Source organism: Mastigoproctus giganteus, chromosome 7 (assembly GCF_048544385.1).
Source record: "Mastigoproctus giganteus isolate SK-2022 chromosome 7, ASM4854438v1, whole genome shotgun sequence".
Lineage (NCBI taxonomy): Eukaryota > Metazoa > Arthropoda > Arachnida > Uropygi > Thelyphonidae > Mastigoproctus > Mastigoproctus giganteus.
Window position 1 is genome coordinate 45,309,387 of NC_143581.1, and position 20,991 is coordinate 45,330,377.

The 20,991-nt window shown below is 35.4% G+C and overlaps 1 protein-coding gene across 2 annotated transcripts in view; it reads left to right on the forward strand.

Moving 5' to 3' along the window:
* Positions 1 to 16,090, forward strand: part of Cog4 (conserved oligomeric Golgi complex subunit 4) — a 182,687-nt gene extending 166,597 nt beyond the window's left edge. Inside the window, exons 21-22 of one of the 2 annotated variants that reach the window (XM_090376878.1) lie at positions 8,759 to 8,850; positions 16,028 to 16,090. In XM_090376878.1, coding sequence (XP_090233004.1) covers positions 8,759 to 8,850; positions 16,028 to 16,070 — 135 coding nt within the window. In that variant the 3' untranslated portion in view covers positions 16,071 to 16,090. The remainder of the gene's footprint in view (positions 1 to 8,758; positions 8,851 to 16,027) is intronic. The other variant, XM_090376879.1, reaches the window with a different exon arrangement.
* The last annotated feature ends 4,901 nt before the right edge of the window (positions 16,091 to 20,991 follow it).

Genomic DNA, 20,991 nt, shown 5'->3' on the forward strand with positions numbered 1-20,991 from the left:
TAATACCACACAGTTAACATGTTAATCAAGGATTACTGCTGCCCATGTGCATTATCTTGTATTTATCAATGTTAAACTTCACTTGCTATTTCTCAGCCCATCTGCTTGGTTTTTCTGGATCTAGTTGCAGTGCAACGGCCTCCGTAGCCGAGTGGTCAGGAGCAGGAGTGCAGTAGCACAGTAGCTTGAACCCCGGTCTACTCTTTGAGTAGACCGGGGTTCAAGCCCTGACTGCTAAATACGGTCGATCTGCCAACCTACACTGGACGAGCGTGGCAGATTATGGTCCATTTCCCTCTGCATGAATTGTTGAGGAGGCTTTCATCCTGCAGTGGGTTGATAATGGCTGCAGTTTATCTTTTTTTTTACCTTGATTACTTCATTAACCACTCTGCCAATCATTGTATCATCTGCAAACTTAGACATTAAGCCTGATGCCTTCATCGATATCAGTAATGAATACAAAAGATGACTTGCTAATTACACTATCTGAACTAGTGACAAGCTTGACATTATTTTAGAACAACTGAGAACTAGACAGAAAATGCCTAGTATCTGAGTACAGCTAAAATTTTGCAGTATGTGTGGAATTTAATGTGGAATGTAAATATAAAACCTGCATGCTTCACCATGTTATTGGCACCAATCAGTCAATAAGATGGAAGCCTTGGAACAATTGAAGCTGCTGTGCACACTTCAACCATTAGAAACCAGCCAGATGCTTCAATGTCATGAAGCCAGAGGGCATAACTATTGGATGTAAGGGATGCTACTCAGTGTGTGCATATAAATAGGCTTAACTTGATCCTGCATTTTTCCAGTTTGCACAGTAACTAACAGAGATTTTTGGAATTTTCGATGGAGTAATCAAAGAAAACACTTTTGTTTACAGCTCTAATGGATTTCAAGTGGACTGAGTAGATAATGATCACATTACCATCACTGAAATTGTGCTGGACACTTGTGACTCTGCATGACTGGCTCGGATAATTGGATATGTCCTCCCATTTTCCAATAGGTTAACGTTCTTCTGATTTTCAGTTAAATTTGTATTATTTTTCAAATACACAGGTAATATTATTATTATGTGTATTTAATAAATAAATGATAATTTGATCATAATAAATTAAAAAATTTATTATTATTACTTTTTTAAATTACTGACTTGCCGAATTTAACAGTATGGGCGTAAAAGTTATATGGCTTAAGTGTTTCGGCTTGCGTTGTGACCACATGCCAGTATATGTTTATATCTCTACAACATTAGTGGGAAAAAAACATATCCAAACTTCATGTATTTTGGCAGGTATGGTTACATATTTGCCTTTTGTAATATTTAATTTCATTGGTGGTTTTATATATTTTTTTTTTAAGCAGCATTAATGATTCAGGTGGCGTTTAGCATACCATTCTTGTTAATGACTGTTGGTTGGTTTTTCTCTGTTACGTATTGTAGTCGTGTTTTTTTGTTAAAAGAAGGTTAGGTTAGTTAAACTATATAAGTGTCATTTTTTAAAAAAAATTTGTTTGCAAAGAAGAGTAAGTTACTTTGAATTTATTCAGTGATGATCACATCACTGAATAAATTGTGATGTGATCATCACTGAATATAGTCAACTTCATTTAGGTTTTGAAATATAAAGATTTTGCATTAGCCAGAACTTATATGAATGTAATTGAACAGACCAAAAAAAATTATAATGATGAAATGCATAATTTAACCACTGCAACATATGGCATGCATTAATCAGTTATCATTGATTTAGATGAAAAATCTGAAAACACCATTCAGAAAGTGCCAAAATGCAGTTCTGGAAAATATTAACTGAAGACTTTAATGGAAAGCTTTTAATAGAGTTCTGGCTAAAGTACAACTCTATTAAAAGTCTCGCATTTTTTGATTTCTGAAAGTTGTCAGGTATGCCTTACATCTTCAGCAAGTGTACAAGTATAGCCATCCTCTCTGCCGTGATACCTGCTAAACATGCATCGATAATTATACCCTTTTGTAAGTCACGGAGATTCTCTCTGTTCCCCGTTTCTAGCAAACTGATGTGGGCATTAGTTGGGTCAGATGGCTTTATAGCACCTTCCTGTGCATGTCACACACCCCCTGTGATCTTTTCAGTTTATATACAGGCAACCCCCATATAACACGGTTTTGCTCTAACACGATTGATAAATTGGGGAAATCCTTGCACAACATGGTATTTATATAACATGGTTAGAGAATTTTGGTAAATCTTGTATAACGGTATTTTTGAGCTTTTGTTGAGGGGAGGGAACCCTGCTATTATGTTGGATGTAATTTTTCAACATTTCTACTCTTTTTGAATCCTGCTGTTGACTCTCTAGTCAAAAATAAATAAATAATAAATAAAAAATATTGAGAAATCCCAGTATTTTATCTTGTTGGGAAATTGCTGTGTTACGTTCTGTGCTATTGAACTTGTGGAAAAATCTAGATTTCAAAGTTTTATTACTATTGGATAGCACACCAGGCCATCCAAAAGGTATGTCATCGAAATGTTGAAGTTTTGTTCCTACCACCACAGTTGTACAACTTCTTTCATTCAGCCATTAGATCAAAGCATTAAATTCACCTTTAAAACTCATTCCATCAGAAAATTGTTTTCTTCTAGCTCCACAATTGAGATATGTATGGAACATACATATCTCAATTGTGGACTGTATCAGAATCATAGCTTTATCGCTGAAAGAAGTAAAACCGTGAACGTTAAATGCGTGTGGAAAAATGTATGGCCAGAGTCAGTTCATTCAGGAAATATGGTCAAACCGGCAGAAAAAGGAATTGGAGCGATAGTAGAGCTTGCTACGTCAGTAGGAGGGGAAGGTTTTGATATGACTACTGAAACCCTCGTGGGTAGCACAGTTCATAGAATTGCCCTCCCCCCACACCGGATGTAAAAGACCTGAGTTTGAATCCTGTCAATGATGGGAGGAATTTTTATGGGTCTTTTTCACTACGTGGCTAAGTTAGTCATGCTCAGGCGAGGGTAGCATGGTTTGTTCTTCCGGTATCTCAGGGTTTTCATCCAGCAAAACAGAAAATTGACCTCAGGACACACGCAATTTATAGACAATATACACAGAGTAACATGGCCTTAGTTGCCTATGCTTCTAAAAAAATTGAAAAAAGATATGATTACTGAAGACATTCAAGAATTACTGGTAGAAAAAGAGGCTGTCGAAGTGGATTTGGTGGAAACGGCATCGGAGGTAAAACCAAATCAATTCAGAGGATGATAGCGCAGATGAAAATTCTAAACTTCTAAATTTTACACTAGAAAGCATACGGAAAGGCATAAAGTTAGCCAAGAAATTAGAATCTTATTTTTTGAATGCAGATTCTTGAATGAAAGGAGCCCAAAGTTCAGAAGGGAGCTCCAAAAAATGCTTAGTTCAATACAATGAAATTCGCAAAGATTTATCAAGCAAAAGCAAAAAAACCAGATTACTGATTTTTTAAAGAGAGTAGAAGATACACAAATTCTAGAATGGTGTATTTTTGTTAGTTTTGTTAATAAAATAGTGTATTTTTGTTAGCTTTTGGAATGTAACCTCCCTTTTGTACTTTTTCTTAGTCCCATATAATGTGGTTTCGCACAACGTGACATTTTATAGGAACCTAACTACCGTGTTATACAAGGGTTACCTGTATTTTGCATATAGTTCAAATCTCCATAGTCCTAATAAAGTGGCAGAGCTGTGTAAAGTTAACTTTCATCATTGAACATGACAAATGTCTCTTTTTAATGTAATTTAGCAATGTCATTCAGCCACTGCTTACGAGTAGTTTTTCTTTAGGATGGGGAACAAATGAAATTGGAGAGAAAAATTTGTATACAGCCACCAGCAAAGCTGTTCAGTTTATCTATATTTACAGTAAAACATTTGCAATAAAGATATTTTCTGCATGACAATTTGGTATGAATGTTTTTTTTTTTTTTTTAACAACTTAACTATTGTGTTTATGGTCATCATCAGCCATTTTCAATCCACTGCAGGATGAAGGCCTCTCCAGCAACTTTCCAGTTCCTTCTGTTTTGTGCAATGGCCACGGCGCCTCCGTAGCCAGGTGGGAAGGAGCAGCAGTGCGTAGCACACGCTTCTTGATTAGACCGGGGTTCGAGCCCGTCACCACCAAATACGGATGATGCGGAAAGGTCAGGAAATGGCCACCGCATATCCCGGAGCAATATGGCCTAAGCTGCTAATGCTCCTAAAAACCAAAACAACAGCAATGGCCATCCATTTACTACCCGCAAACTCATGAATTTCATCTGTCCATCTCCGTCGTTGTCTTCCAGGTTTTCTTCTAGCTCCTCTTGGGTACCATTCTGTTATTTTCTTAGTCCATCTGTCATCATGTTTTTGAGCTATGTGTCCTGCCCAAGACCATTTTAGTTCTTTCGTTTTGATATGAATGTCCTTTACTTGAGTTTGCTGTCTAATCCATGTGTTTCTCTTCTTATCTAACAGTGTGATTCCCAATATAATTTGTTTCATTCTTTGCTGTGTAGTTCTCAGCTTCTATTCCATTCTTTGCTGTGTAGTTCTCAGCTTCTATTCCATTCTTTTGGTGAGTGCCCAAGTTTCACTTCCATAAGTCATGGTGTGGAGTATACATTGGCTCATTATTTTATGTTTCAGACAAATTGGGATATTGCTCCTCAGTATGTAACTATATTTCCTGAATGCTATCCATCCAAAATTTATTCTTCTCTTGACTTCCAGCCTTTTATCGTTATTACAGCTGATGACTTGTCCCAGATAAGTATATGACTCCACCTTTTCAATTACTGCTCCTTCAATCATTATATCCCTTTCTACGGCATACTTGTTCAAAAGTAATGAACAAGCACGCTTGTTCATTACTTTTGTTTTAGCCATATTCATCTTTAGTCCAAAATCCTTACTAACTCTGCATAACTGATTAAGATTTTCCTCTAATTCTTTGGGATTGTGGTTTATGACCACAATGTCATCTGCAAAACATAAATGGTTCAGGTACTCTCTATTCACATTGACTCCTTTCTGCAACCAGTCAAATCTTCTGAAAGCTTCCTCAAGGGCAGCAGTAAACAACTTTGGAGATAGTGTTTCCTTGTTGAACTCCTCTCTCAATTTTAAATTTGCTATTGTCTTTGTCTACTCTAATAAAGGAGGTAGCGTTCTCATATATTTTCTTCAAAATCATAATGTATGGGATATCTGTGCCTTGTCTTTCCAGTGCCCAAAACATTGCCTTATTCTACTTGGAATCAAATGCCTTTTCATAATCCACAAATGCCAGGCATAATGGTGTTTTATATTCATTTGCTGTCTCCATTAACTGCGATATTATATGAAGGTGATCCATAGTTGAGAATACTGTCCTAAAGCCAGCTTGTTCTTTCGTTTGATTCTCACCAGGTATTCTTTCTAATCTGTTAGTAATGATCCTTGTCCACAAGGGTCATTACTAACAGATTAGAAACTTTCTCCTTTTAGATGTGGGATGACAAGCTAATGGTCTATAATTTCCAATTTCTGATTTATTACCTTTCTTATGCAGCAAAAGTATGATTGCATTATTCCATTCCTTAGGCATCACACCTTTTTTAATGCATTTTGTGAAGAGTCTTGCCAGTTTTTGTGCTATTTGTCTCTTCCTCCCAATTTTAACAATTCAACAGTAACTTCATCTCCCCCCCCCCCCCGGGGCTTTCTGATTCTTCATTTTCTTCAACGCATGTTCTACCTCATCAGGATGGATATCGGGTATGTCATATGTGTTACTAATTTGCGATCCATCTTCCCCACTGCTGGCATCATTCCCTCGCTCCTTGTATAATTCTCTATAGTAGTCTTCTGCTATTTGAATTATGCCTTCTCTGCTATTTATAAGTACACCATTGCTATTCTTCAGTTTTAGTTTTTGTCTTTCTGTATTACTGCTCATGGCTGCTGATTTAAGTCCTTTGTTTTCCCTTAATGCTTGTTCTACTTTTGTTGTGTTAAATCTTATGTCCTCTCTGAGTTTCTTTCTAATGGCTTTGCATAACTCAGTATACTCAATTTTCTCCTTGTCAGTGTTTATCTTGCTCTTCATTTGTCATCTTTGGTTCATCATGACAAGTGTTTCTTGACTAATTTTTTCTTCTTTGGATTTCTTTTTACCTATAGGTTTCTTGGGCTTTATCACTTTCAGAAAGTTGTAATATTGGTCCTGAGCCGTCTGCAGAAGCTCAAACTTGTTCTTAAGTTCCAGTGCATACTGCTTTTTCTCCTCTTCTGTTATCTTAAAGACGTTTTTATTTTTTACTCGTGTCGGTTTTTTCCTTTCTTTTCTTACATCTATATCAAGTGTGAATCTTACCATTCTGTGATCACTTCCAACATTTACCTAGCTTAGGACGGTAACATCATTCACAATATACCTTCTGTTGGTGAGGACGAAGTCGATTTCATTAGTTGTTAATCCATTTGGGCTCTTCCATGTCCACTTGAAAAAGTGTTCATTACTGACAATCCTCGAGATTCTGCAAATTTCTCAAGTCTTTCACCTGTTTCATTTTTTTCACCAATTCCAAAATCTCCTATAGTTCCCCTTTCTGCACTGTTTTGTCTCTTTCCAACCTTAGCATTGAAGTCCCCCATAATGATAGTGTAGTGGGTTTTCTGCTCATCTAGAAGACTCTGAATTTCGGTGTACATTTCTTCAACCTCTTCATCATCATGGCTTGATGTTGGTGCATAAATCATTATAACCTTTAGCTTGTACCTCTTAGAAATCCTGAGTAGTAGTCTTGACACCCTTGGTGATGTACTTTTGAAATCCAAAATGTTGTTTTTTATATCTTTATGGACCAGAAAGCCAACTCCACCTTCGCTCCTTTCACTGTTTCCATTGGTATACAGCAGATTTCCACTTGATAAACTTATAAGTGATTCATTTCTTCTTCTTGTTTCAGCCAAACCGATGATATTCCAATTTACATTTTCTAATTCTTTTTCCAGCACTAATATCCTGTCTTCACCAATGAGCGATCTTACATTGTAACGTAAGATAGTAATAATTTGTAGTAATAATTTGATTGGTAATCTGATTGGTAGCATCAGCCAAAAAAAAAATTACAAAACAATCCCCTCTAAATGTTTGTCCACTTTCTCCTTAAATTTATTTAACCTATCAACTTCCACAACGACAGATGGAAGTTTGTTCCAGCAATTAACCACCCGCTGGCTAAAGGCAAATTTCCACACATCTATTCTACATCTGTCCTTCCTCGATTTCAATTTATGCCCCCTTAGGTTCATAATCTGAACAAGTGGAAGAGTCCCATCAGAATTCAGAGTGCTCAACCCATTCAAGGCCTTATACACCTCAATCAGATCACCTCGCAGGTGCCTAGTCTCCAGCTGCTGCAATTTGCAGAACTTAAGCCTCTCCTGGTAAGAAGATCCCTTCATTCCCCTCACCAATCTTGTTGCCCTTCTCTGTACACGCTCAAGCAAATCTACATCTTTCCTAAAATGAGGCCTCCGGACCTGCACGCAGTACTCAAGGCATGGCCTAACTATTGCCTTATACAGAGGGATAATCACCTCCTTTTCCCTGCTAGCAAAATTCCTGTATATCATTGACAACACCCCATGACCTGCCCTGGCAGCCTGTTTGCATTGTTCAAAAAACTTCATATCTGACTGCACAATTACTCTCAGATCTTTTTCATTTTCTACCACCTTAAGTGTAGTACCACATAGTTGGTACGTTTCTCTGGGGTTATTTCTGCCCATATGCAGTACTTTGCATTTGTCAATGTTAAACTTCAGTTGCCACTTCTCAACCCATCTGCTCAAATTTTCTAGATCCTGTTGCAGTAACACACGGCCATTACTGTCATTAACAACCCTGCCAACCTTTTTATCATCTGCAAACTTCGACACTAAGCGTCATATACCTTCATCAATATCATATCAATTGATAAATATACAAAACAACAGTGGACCCAACACCGAACCCTGTGGGACTCCACTAATAACATTAGTCCATGAAGAGCAGCACCCATTGATTACCACCCTCTGTCTTATCCCACTCAACCATCCTTTTATCTATTGTAGCAACTTACCCTTAATACCATTCTGCTCCAATTTGTACAGTAGTCTTCCATGTGCAACAGTGTCAAAAGCTTTCTTGAAATCCAAGTATATGATATCAAAATTATTTTTGCATCCAGTTCCTTTGTAACCACAACCAAGGTTGACAATCAGTTGACAATATAACAATCAGCTTGCTTGACTACTCAGATTGTGGGTTATTTTATTTATTATTTTTTTTAATTCGATCTCAACCAGTGCATCACATGACCATGATTTTCAAATTAATATCTGTCTGTATACGCTTAAAAAATAGTAAAAATTTCAAGAAATTGTGTGAAAATAAGGAGCAGAAGAAACTAAATGCCAAGATAAGAATAGAGGATTTCATAAAACCTATGTGGATCGTTTCATTATGTTGGAATATTTTTTCAAGGAATTGAATTTAATATTAGAAAAATCCATTATAAGATTTTTTTTTTGTTGTTGTTGTTGTTCAGTTTATTCACAGCTATTAGTAGAAGTAATTATTAAAGTGTATATCTGAAATATAGCCAGTGAATATATTAAAACGATTAAAAATATTATGACACTTAATACAGTAGCATAGAGCACACTTATTGTATGCATATTTATTTAATTTTTTATTTTCTAGGTAAATGAAATCCTTGACCTCTGGGGACCCAATTCAGGCTCATTAACTTGGAGACTGACTCCAAGTGAAGTTAGATTAATACTTTCTCTGAGGTGTGTTTATTTTGTTGTGTTTGATATGTTTGCTTTGCTGTTCTTACTATAATCATCTCTTGGCTGGAAGTGGTAGCATAAAAAAACATATGAGGCAAGGCAGAAGTACTGCTTCTTATGTAACAAACAGTTTTTATTTTTATATTTCTTTGTTTTATTTTATTTTTTTTTTTTTGTTCTATATATCCTTTCTGCCCCATACTGTATACAAGGTTTCCAAATTGAATGGTGGGATTTTGTAAACACATTAAAAAAAAAAAAAAAAAAAAAAAAACTTACTATATTATACTTTTATCTTTTTTTTTTTTTTATGAAAATCCCAAACATGAAAAGTATTAAAACCTATAGTTCTTAGTACCATGCATGGGTTGAAGGTTGAGAAGGTAAAAAAAAGACTTGTTGATATTAGACTTGAATTTCTGTAGACTGTAATTTTCAGGAAATACGTTAAGGGGAAGGGATTGTTCTAAAAAAATGCAAATTGAAGGAATAAATGAAAACAAAAAAAGTTAGTTCTGTGAGTTTTAAGTTGGACAATAAATGGATGTTGACTGGTTGTGGCACATGTTTGAACTGGTTAGAAAGAGAGGGTGGGGAAGGATTATAGAAGCCAATTCAGACGAACAGTGCCCATGGAGGTATCTATAGAAAAGGCATTCATCAGAAACAGAATATCTATGAGACAGAAAGTGGAGAGACTTTGTAAGGGATGGGTCATTAACCTAACTGCCCTCTCTTGAATTGAGTCTAGAAAATATTCCATGGTAGGGAAGATTTCAGATTTGTACAGAGTGAGTAGCTGTTTAGAAGAAAAGTAATGCCGAGAGTAAAAGAGAAAGCTCAGTTTTTTAAATGCAGAGGAAGCAATATTTGAGATGTGCATATGCCAAGAGAGATTATTATTAGTAGAGGCATATGATGCAAGAAAGCAAGCTTATACAGCATCAGCCAAAAAAAAAGGGGAAAAAAAGGGTAATCCGTAATAGAGGTATGTGATTTTGTCTGAAAATCTGAGTGACATTGAAGATAAGCATAAGAACAGAATCCTTTTTGCGAGTTATAAGACATGACTGAGGTTTAGAAGGATGAAATTAACAAATATGTCTTTGTCCCAATAGAGACTTATCTGGAGATTAGCATTTAAAGAATTGGTAGTGGATATTCAAGAAGTTGTGCAGGGCAAAGTTTCTCAAACTGGAAGATGGAATGCAATATGCCATCATTAGCAAAACTATGAATAGGATTTCCAGTCTGTGGAAGATGGTCATTAATATACAAGGGGAAAATTATTGGGAGAAAGAACTGACCCTTCGGGAACACCAGCATTAGTAGTGGAGGAGTTAGAAGACAGAGAGCCCCATCACCTGCAGTGAGCAATCAGAGAGAAAATCTTCCATAGAAAATCAGCCTCAAGGACCATTTAATTTGTCACCCTTTGTTTATTTTATTCATCTCAAAAGATTCAGGAAAAAACAGCAATGGGAGAAGCAGTGAGGTTTCCTGCTTTTGCTGTCCGTTTATCTCTATTATTTGAATAGTAGCTGCTCATCTGAACCATATAAAATTAAGTAAGCCTTAAAAAACATCAGTAGTGCATCTGTTTCGTAAATCTCTGTGTATATGCTAAATCCTGTAATGCAGTAGCTGAATTACAAAACCAATCCCTATCTTCTCATCCTAATATGAACCAAATCAAATCTCATGTATGTCCATGAAAATAATTTCTCAGTAGAATTCTGTTGGATACTGGGCCATACTGGCATTCCAGGAATTGGAGAGCAGATCAGTCTGCAAAATGCTATCATCAGTTTAGTGCATTTAAAGATGATATATCCACAAAAATAAAAAAAAATAATAAAAAAGTATGTAAAGAAAATGAATTTTACTGTAACTGAACAGAATATAAGTAATAGTAGTACTCACTGGAGCACACATGGTCATAATCACCTGACACATTTCTTCCTAGTCATGGGGAAGGTTGATCCATTGTATTCACTCATTCCTTATTCATATCAAAGTATTGGACTCTTGGACTGTGATTAATTACCAACTCATGAAAATTTTGACCCTCAGATTATTCTAACTTACCGGAACCATCAACACATCTAATTGCAAAAAAAAGTGTGAAACACTTATTTTTAATTTAATTTTATTTATTTATTTTTATTATTATTTTTTTTTTTTTGCAATAATTCATTTAGCTGCTGTTTACCAACATACCCACTTGAAGGTTAAATGCTCCATTAAAATTATAAAAAACAAGCAATGATAAAGTGCATCCCTGTGATATTCTGTGATGTATGCCAGTGTGCTGCCTTAAAGGTTAAATGGTCCATGAAGATTATAAAAAGAAGTGGTGAATATGGCAGCCCTGCCTCACTCCTTTAACCTTAGATCATTTTCCAGTGCATTCTTCAATCCTCACTTCAGATTTTTATGCAAACTTTTTTTATTCCCCTTAAAAGATTGTCCTTAATGCCATATTTTTCTAAAATTTTAAATGGTAGATTTTTAGTTACTCTGTCATAATACTTTTTAAAGGTCAGCAAATTCTAAATACAATTTCTTGTTATGTTCTCATGACTTTTCCTGCACTTTTGTCTTAATATAAATATTTGATCCTTGCATCTCTTGTTTGGCCTAACACCTGACTTCTCAACGATAACATTCACCAATACTTCTAACCCTCTTCTCTAAGATGCTTGCATAGAATTTACATGGTGCACTAAGGGGTGAAATTCCTCATTAATTTCCACATTGAGCTTTATTTCCCTTTTTATGCATTGTATAATTAATGCCTTGCTCCAACCTTCTGAAAGTTGTCCTTTAGAAAATGACCTAGAATAATGGGATATTAGTAACCAACATCGTGCTGTTTTCTCACCAGCTTTCAGCACTTGTAGTCTGATTTCATCTACACTGCTGTCCTTCCATACTTGAAATTTTATGTGACATTTTCTACCTCGAAATGGAGATATTATCCAATATTTTACCCATTTCAATCTTTTCTTCTTCTTCACTAATATTTTCAGCTCCTTCATTTAACAAATTAAAGTACAAGAATTTGTAAGGAGATTCAAAATTTACACAACCCAAAATGAAAAAGCAAATTCTCTTACTTTGGTAACCGTATGCAATTCTTACAAAATGACATTGGTGACAACACTTTTTCTCTGCATGCTGAACAGTGTAAGGTTACAGGGAATATGTCATGATGATGAAGACATCATAACATATTCCCTGTCTGAACATGTTTTATAATCAGACAGTACTTTTGTTCAAAATCATACAAACATCAAAGCTATATATGTACATTTTCAAAGTAATTATAATAACTATAATGATAATAAATATATAAAAAAAATTTTTTATGTGATAGTAAAAGAATTAATAAATTTAATTACTGACTAGGGGTCTTCGCTCCCTGCTTGCTAACCCCCGCGCACACTTTTCTACGTAAAATGTAGAGATATGACGATTAAGTCAGATCTTTTCTACATAAAAGACACACCTGTTAAAATGCACTGATCGATATCTAATCAGTAAATGACCTATGTAATTATTTACCTGTGCGTTTGTAGTGATGTAATTGCCACACCCACTTGTACCACATCACTCGCATCCCTCTTCTTCTATTGGCTACACCACCCCGTCCCATGCAGCATTCTCAAGGTCAAATAAATATCACTATGTAATTATTTATTTGCATTCACATAGGTCACTTAGGAAAAGGCCTTTTGCTTCGGGTTCCATAATGCATGAGGAATATTGTTGCATCCGAAAGAGCAAGACTAAAATATTTACAAAATACTAAACTGTTTACAAATATACAAACTATATCAGAACGATGGGTCCCTTCATCAGCTGACATTAATATACAAAAAAACATTACAATGGAACATCAAATGATGCCGCATGTTGTCATGTATTAGACAGTGAAGCACATGCACGAAGTTAACCACGCCCGGCATCATTTGATGTTCCAGTGTAATGTTTTTTGTATATTAATGTCAGCTAATGAAAGGACCCATCGTCCTGATTTAGTAGAGGTATGATTGTAAATAGTTTAGTATTTTGTAAATATTTTAGTTTTCTTGTAAATAGTTACATAATAATAACATTATACTAATATACTAACATTATAATGCACTGATCTAAATCTAATCAGGAAATGACATATGTAATTATTTACCTGCACATTTGTAGTGACGTAATTGTTCCACCCTCTTCTCCCATTGGCTTGAATAAATATCACTAGGAGGTAAACTTTTTTAATGTATAGATAGATATTTACATGAATTTTTAATCACCCTGCATTACATACTTCTAACATATTCTTAACTTTTATTTAAACTGCACCCTTATCATTTTTGATTAACTTATTTATGGTTTTCCACATACCGTATTTGACGACATATAAGACACATGGACACATAGGACGCACCCCTATTTTAGAAAGGAAAAAAAGTTTTAGTATATTTAGGCATTTAATATTTATTCTAATTTGTATAGTATAAAAGCTCGTCCTAAACATATGATCAAAACAGCAAGAAAAATACTAATACTGTATAATAATACATTATTTAATTATTATTATTAATTTACCAATACAGCAATTTAAAATATAAATAAAAGAATCTTAGCTACATTAGAAAATATTTTGTATGAAGCAAACTACCACTGGAATTGAAAATTAACAAAAAGACAGTGAGGGAATGGTAAAAAACATTAGTGTTCTGCAAAAGGAAAGTTCAGTCATTTTGAAAACCAAAAAAAAAAACATCGCCTTCAAATCCCAAAAACTCTTCCTCGCTAATGTTGGTATCACTGCCTTCAAATAACGCAGTGTCTTCAGTGCCATCAATGCATTACTAATTGCAGTCTTCTTGCAAGACTATAATTATTTTGCCACTTATATTTCTTTAAGATTCCTTAACCCATTCACACACCTGTGCAGTGGTGGACCTCTTCATTCTTCCTGTGGGTGTGTGAGGTCATGATCAGATTCTCCCATTCATTTGTTCCACTGTTCTCTCATATTTTGCTTAAATGACTTGTTTATGGACACATCCAAAGGCTGCAATTGGCTTATCAGTCCACCAGGAATGACAACTACCTGTGTATTCAATTCCCTCACACTCTTTTTAACAACTTCAGACTTAAGACTACCAGGATGCCTTGCCCATATTTTTTGGATACATAAATTCATTCCAGATTCATCTATCCATCCTTCTGGATGAACATGAACATATACACCTTCTGGAATTTTTTCCTTAGATGGAGTTTTTCTTTTAAATATTAAAAATGGTGGTAGTTTTGTACCATCACCACAACAGGCCAAAACTACTGTGTAATGTGTTTTCTCATGCCCAGTGGTTTTTATTGACACCGTTTTAAACGCTTTGATACTCACAGTTTTGTTGGATGGCGCATCAAAAGTTAGTGGGATCTCGTCCATATTTCTTATTTGGCCAAGTTCAGAAGAAGTTCGTTTTCGTGCCTTTATTACAAATTTATGGAATTCCAGTATTGTTTCTTCATAATCTGCTGGTAATTTTTGTGCAATTAATGTTTTTGTACGCACTGATAAACCATGCCTTTGCATGAATCGGTAACACCAACCTTCTGTTCCAGAAAAATTCAGAATTCCTCATCCTTCTGCTGATATCCTGGCTTTATGCATAATCATTTTGGTAGAAACACTTCTTCCTAAATTCCTTTCATCTACTGCCCACTTTTTTACATCTTCAAGTTCTGGCCAACGTGGGGTGGGACGACGAGGGTTATGTTTGATTTTTTTTAGCAGCTTGAAATTCTTTTTCTTGCTTCTGCCAGACACGTATAATTTTTTTTTTTTTGTAGGCGGTGGCCCAAAAAAAACTTTCTGCAACTCTGTTACCTTGTTTTTTTAGAGTGATCGATTACGTTTAGTTTATATCCAATAGTGAAACTCAACCTCTTTTCTCCTGCAGCCATTTTCTGAGGGTAAAATAGTTTAAAATAATGTCAAACGCCAAGATTAAACATTATTGTTGCGAAACAGGGTTCTGATTAAAAACAACTGGTATACAATTAACACTGTTCTTTATTTTATTTCAGTCACTTACAATGATTACAATTCATTGTTGTGATTATAGGCACTTCACGCACAATTAAAGTACACTTCCATACATGGAGACACACTCAACATCATGAAAGCCCACACAGAACTCACTGACCCACCAGCTGTGCCACCTTTTAAAGGATCAGCAAACTATTGAGAAACCTGGAAAAGAATCTTGATGCTTCCATCGCCTTCTAAGGCTTTTCCTGTAATCCCTGGCTTTCGAAACTTCGTGGAATTGATTCCAAACAACTCTGCAAGTCCAAAAGTACCCTAGGGTGTCTTGTTATCCTTCAGAAATTAAAATATTCTGACTGAATGGTGAAATACAACCTGCCTGCTCGACCCGACACCGATGAGGGAGGGCTCACTTCTGCATATAGGATGCAGGGTGATTTTTTTTGAGGCATTTTTTTGGAAAAGAAGTGTGTCTTATATGCCACAAAATACGGTAATCTGAGATTTTTAACTGAACACCAAAAATCCCATATTTTCCAAAATCTTACCAAGAGTTTTCATATATATCTTAGTCCTCTTACACATCCCTTATATTCCAAAAAAGGACTTAATAGTTTTATTTATCAACAATTTCTTATAATAGTTTTGTTTCTGTAATTGATCATTATTAACTTCTTTGGTCTACCATCATATTCAGAATTTCATCTTTTTACAGAAATTCTCTCAGTATGGTTCTTTTGCAGTGTTTGCTTTTTCTTTTTTTTTTTTTTTTTTCTTTTTTTTTTTACTGTTCTTCATCTAAAGTCATATTAGCGTCAAGAAGTCTGTTGAACATTTGAGCGCAAAAGGGGTTTCTTATATTTTATAGTTATTAGCAGATTTTTTTTTTTTTTTTTTTATTAAATGTGCAAAAATAAAATGCATAATGCAGGATGTAATGAAAATGCATGCCATGGAAGTATACCAGCAGATACATGAACTATGATATTGTTGCAATAATATCAACTAATTGAGATGCTGCTATATTACAAAAATATATGTAAAAAAATTACATATATTTTTGATAAAGAACTATTCTTTTAGAATTGTTTTTTTTTGTTTTTTTTTATTTTATAGGATAGAATTCAGAGCAGAAGATATTAAGAGATTGAAGCTATAGTAATTAGAGGGAAAAAAAGGTAATTAGTCACTATAACAACTTATAAGATTTTTGCTTCTGATTATTGATAGTATCAGAAAAACCATTTTAATTTAACAAGTGACATCATATATAGTTTCACCTTTCAGTTGTATTTTATCAAAAAAAAAAAGAAATGAAAAGAAAAGAAAAGAAAAAAGCAGAGAACTGAAATGCCACAATTTGAATTAAATAAAAATGAAAACATTTTTATGCTCCAATTATGTCATAAAAATATGGCTGTGTAAAATAGGCTTTAAACGTTATAAAACATATGTACCAACACCCATGTGAATAGTGTTGTTCTACTGTATAAGTCATACCAATTACTCTGTTGTAGGTAACCAGTGTGGCATAGAACACATTCACACTCTAACATGTATTTTACTTGAGTTTTGGTTTCGCAACTGCCTCGTTGCTTGCAGTATTGCATTTCTTAAACTGATATCATGGAAAACATCATAAAAATCTCATTACTTTTGTCAAGCTAACTAATATGATTTTCATTTATAGTGAAGTTCATAAGAATTCAGTAACTGCTGTTTGCAAATATGCCAAAAAATTTCCAACTCAAGTACCAAATCATAAAATATTTGTTGCTGTGGAGAGAGAACTTAGAGAAACAGGCATGCTAAAACATTATTTGCACTGGAGATTTTGGTGAACTGCAAATGTTGAAGAGAAAATACACACACTAGCCAAAAAATTACGAACATTTGTATTAAAACAGTCACAGGCAAGAAATGTAAATAAATAAAAATATATGCAAAGAAAACTGTAACATGGGCTGATGACATTTTGCCTCGTTGAGTATAAAGACTGCACAGGCTGTTTGACTGCAGTAATCTGAAGCCATAATGGGGAAAACATGATCTATCAGACTTTGAAAAAGATCTTATTGTGGGTGCATTGCACTTTTAGCAAGACTCACGATTCAAGAAGAAATAAAAGACATAACTGGTTTCTCAAAAGCATCCATCTCAAAGTTTTTAATGACTGAAAAACAAGCAGTTCTTCCATATCTCAAAGGCATAAATGTGGCAGAAAAACAGTACTTAAAGAGCGAAGCCATCGTACTCTAAGGAGCACACAGAAAAATAGGACATTAAATGTAAAGCAAATAACATCTGAATTCAACCAAGCCCAGAACTGCCCTATTTCGGCCCATACCATGTGCTGGGAATTGACGAAATTGGGTATTAGCAGTTGCCTGCCTATTAAGAAGCCACTTATTTCAGAGAAAAACAAAAAAATCCACTTGAAGTGATGCTGAGAACGTGGTGATTGGACAGTGGAACAATGAAAGAAGATCATGTAGTCAAACGAATCACAATATACTTTTTTTTGCACTGATGGTAGGCAGAGAACCTCACAAAGCGATGATCCTGTTTGCCTTGTGAAGACAACTCAAGTGTCTGGAGGTGGTGTCATGGTACAGGAATGTTTTGTTGGCACAGGCCATGTTCATTGATACCAGTTGAAGGTTGAATGTCATCCAAGGAGTACATGAATTTTGTATCAGATCAGCTGTCCCCTGCAATGTTACACTTTTATCCTGAAGGTGATGGCCACTTTATGGATGACAATGCAACAGCGCATCATTCCGAAATTGTGCAAGAATGGTTTGGAGAACATGACACGGATTTCCACCATTTTCCCTAACCCCCACATTTGCCTGATTTCAATCCTATTGAGAATGTGTGGGATATGCTAGAGAGAGTTTTTTGCAGTGAAGTCCTTTTTCTTCAACTTTGTTATAATTACACTATATTTTGCTAGAATGGTTACAGTTAGACCAAAATGTGCTACAACACCTTATAGAATCCATGCCACACCACAGACTTGCTTTTACAAAAGTGGCCTGATTTGATACTGAATAAAGGGGTTTTTTTTTTTTTTTTGGCCAGTGTGTGTGTGTACTTCATGTTGTACAAGTGTCTACTACCATAAGAACCAGAAGGTTGTCAGGCTACATGAATTCTTGCTATAAGATATGAATAAATGCTGAAACTTTTGTCAAAGGTTCATTTTTGCAATGTGCACATGATCCTTAATTTCTCAGCTATGCTCTGGTTACAGATGAATCATGTTTTTTCAAGAAATGGAATATACAATTGAAACACTTATACCTTAGCCAAAGAAAACCCACATACAGTTGTCAGTACTCATTATCAGTCTACTATTTCCTTTGATGTTTAATGTGGTATTCTTGGGAACAACCTTATCAGTACTTACATTTTTACCCAAAACGTATGCCAAAACAGCATACATTTTCTATGAAAGAGGTTGTGGGATAACTACAATTTCTATGAAACAGTTTGTGGGAACTATTGGACAATGTACTTGAAAATCGAAAGAGAGAGAGAGAGAGAAAAAATGTGGCTTATGAATACTGGTCCATTGGCCCACTTTTGATATGATATTTTTGGTTTTTTAAATACAGAGTACAATAACTGATGAATTGATCATAAAGGCCATGTACAGCAGGCACCATATAATCACCCAACCTCCCACCCTTAGATTACTTTATGTGGGTATTAGCAGTACCACGAAATCCACAGTTTATTCTACACATATTATCATGCAAGACAAACTGAGAAATCACAATTTGGAAGTTACATATATTAAGAGCAAGCCTGAAATGATATGACATGCTAGGAAATTGTGGATTCATTGCACTGAATACAGTTTTGGATAAAATGGAAATTACTTATAGTCTTTTTAAGGTCTTTAGATGTTTTCCTTTTTAGCATTTCAGATTATTTTTGTTTCATAATTAATGAAATTTAATATCTCAGAAATACAAAGGGTACTAGGAAAGTTTTGCAATACAGCTTTGTTTATTTAATTTTTTCAAAGTAATTTCCTCTACATTCAATACACCTCTCCATCCTCCGAAACCAATCTTTAAACCAGTTCTGCCAAGTTTCACTAGGGAGTAAAGCACACTCGTTGTCCCAAGCCCGTAGAAGGTCCTCATCACTGGAAAACCGCCTCCCTTTTAGCTTCATTTTCACATGCGGGAACAGTGCAAAGTCGCAGGGAGCAAGGTCTGGACTGTAGGGAGGGTGCTCGAGAAGTTTCAGTCCTGTCGTGGTCAAATATTCGGTGCAGGCTTTGGCGCGGTGACCTGGAGCATTATCGTGATGGAGGTACCAGGTGTCCATTCTTGACTTTGGCCGCAGGTTCTTCATAGATCCAATGACTTTAGGCAGGCATTGTTCAGTTACCACTTAGCTGTGACTGTCTTCTGCGTGTCCAAAACGACACGTTCCACAATTCCACTCGATTTGAAAAATACAGCTATCATTTTCTTCTTTACAGATCGGGATTTTCTGACAATTACGGGTGTGTCGTCATCATCAAAGACCCAAACTTTGTTTTGAGCCTTGGTCGGCAGATTGTAATAGTACAGCCAAGTCTCGTCACCTGTCACGATGTTGTTCACATACCGAGATTGTCCCTTATCAAACTTTTTTAACATCTCCTGGCACCAAGTCACACGTCGTGTCATCTGCTCTTCAGTCAGTTGATGCGGCACCCAGAGAGACAAAGTTTCTTCACGTGCAAATGATCTTGCAGAATCGAACGAATTGCTGGTGCATTTAGGCCCAAAGTATCCTCTATCTGTTGGTAGGTCACTCGCCTGTTTTCGTCAAGCATTTTCCTCACAGCAGTAACGTTTTCCTCCGTAACTGACGTTCGTGGCCTTCCCGGCCTCTCAGAATCCTCCAGAGTAAAATTTCCCCTTTGGAATTCTCTATACCACCTGAATATCGTTGTACGATGTGGACAATCATCATCTAGTTCAAGAGTCATTTCTTCTAAGCACTGGTCTATGGTTAAACCACGCACGAAATTATACCGCAAAACTGTCCTTATCTCATTTCGTGACCACGATGCCATCGCAAGCACTTTACACTCTCACTACTAATGAATAACTGAGCCCATCGACTTGGCGCGGCGGCTACTATGCACGTATGAACATGTCTCAACATGCAGCAACAAGCAGCTTCCTGTGATTCATTGTTGCGTCATATTGCAAAACTTTCCTAGTACCCTTTGTAAAGAGTTTCGAAACATAAGTTTATTGGAACTTTATTCTTATTTTTAGTTGTTGAATATGGTATGGTTCAAAACAGTTTTATATATTAAAATTTTATATGAATATGTAATTACAGTTTGTATAAGAACTGAATAGTCTAAGCACATTGATGGTTATCCCTCACCATTTTCATAATATTTGGTTGTTTCCTGAATCATTAAATATGTTACTTTTTTTTCTTTTTTTTTTTTTTGACAAATTTTATGACATTTCTTTTGTTAACTTCCATTTGACACATGCTTGTGCATGTGTGAAGTTGAAATAGTATCTAGTTTGGGTCATTAGATCATTCTACAATTAATAATTTAATTCTTTGAATTGCAAGCACTATACCAAACAGCTTCCATCATTACTTTTGAATATTATTTTAGTATTAGGGACCTCTGCCGAATCCAAGGATATCTCATATTTATGGCTAAAGGTTTACTTACCTCTTTTGCTGCCTCCCTTATTCTAAATTATATCAAAATAGTGTTAAAAAATCCAAATTTGTAATGGTGAAAAACACAGCACTTCATTAAGTACTTAAAATACTCTTATACTGTGGGATCGAAGTGAACAACCCAACAGAGAAAGAAAAAAATATAATTGGATAGATTCCATCAACCCCAAGTGCCTTTTTTTGCGTTTATCTTCAACAATTCCTCTTTCACTTTCCTCTCAGTTATCACAAAATCATTTAACTCCCTGTTAGAATTTGATATATTTCAGACATCCTCATCTCAAAAAAATTCCTCATGAGTGAATGTAGATGCAGAATATCTGTTCAGTTTGTCAGCAACCTGAGCAGGATCATCA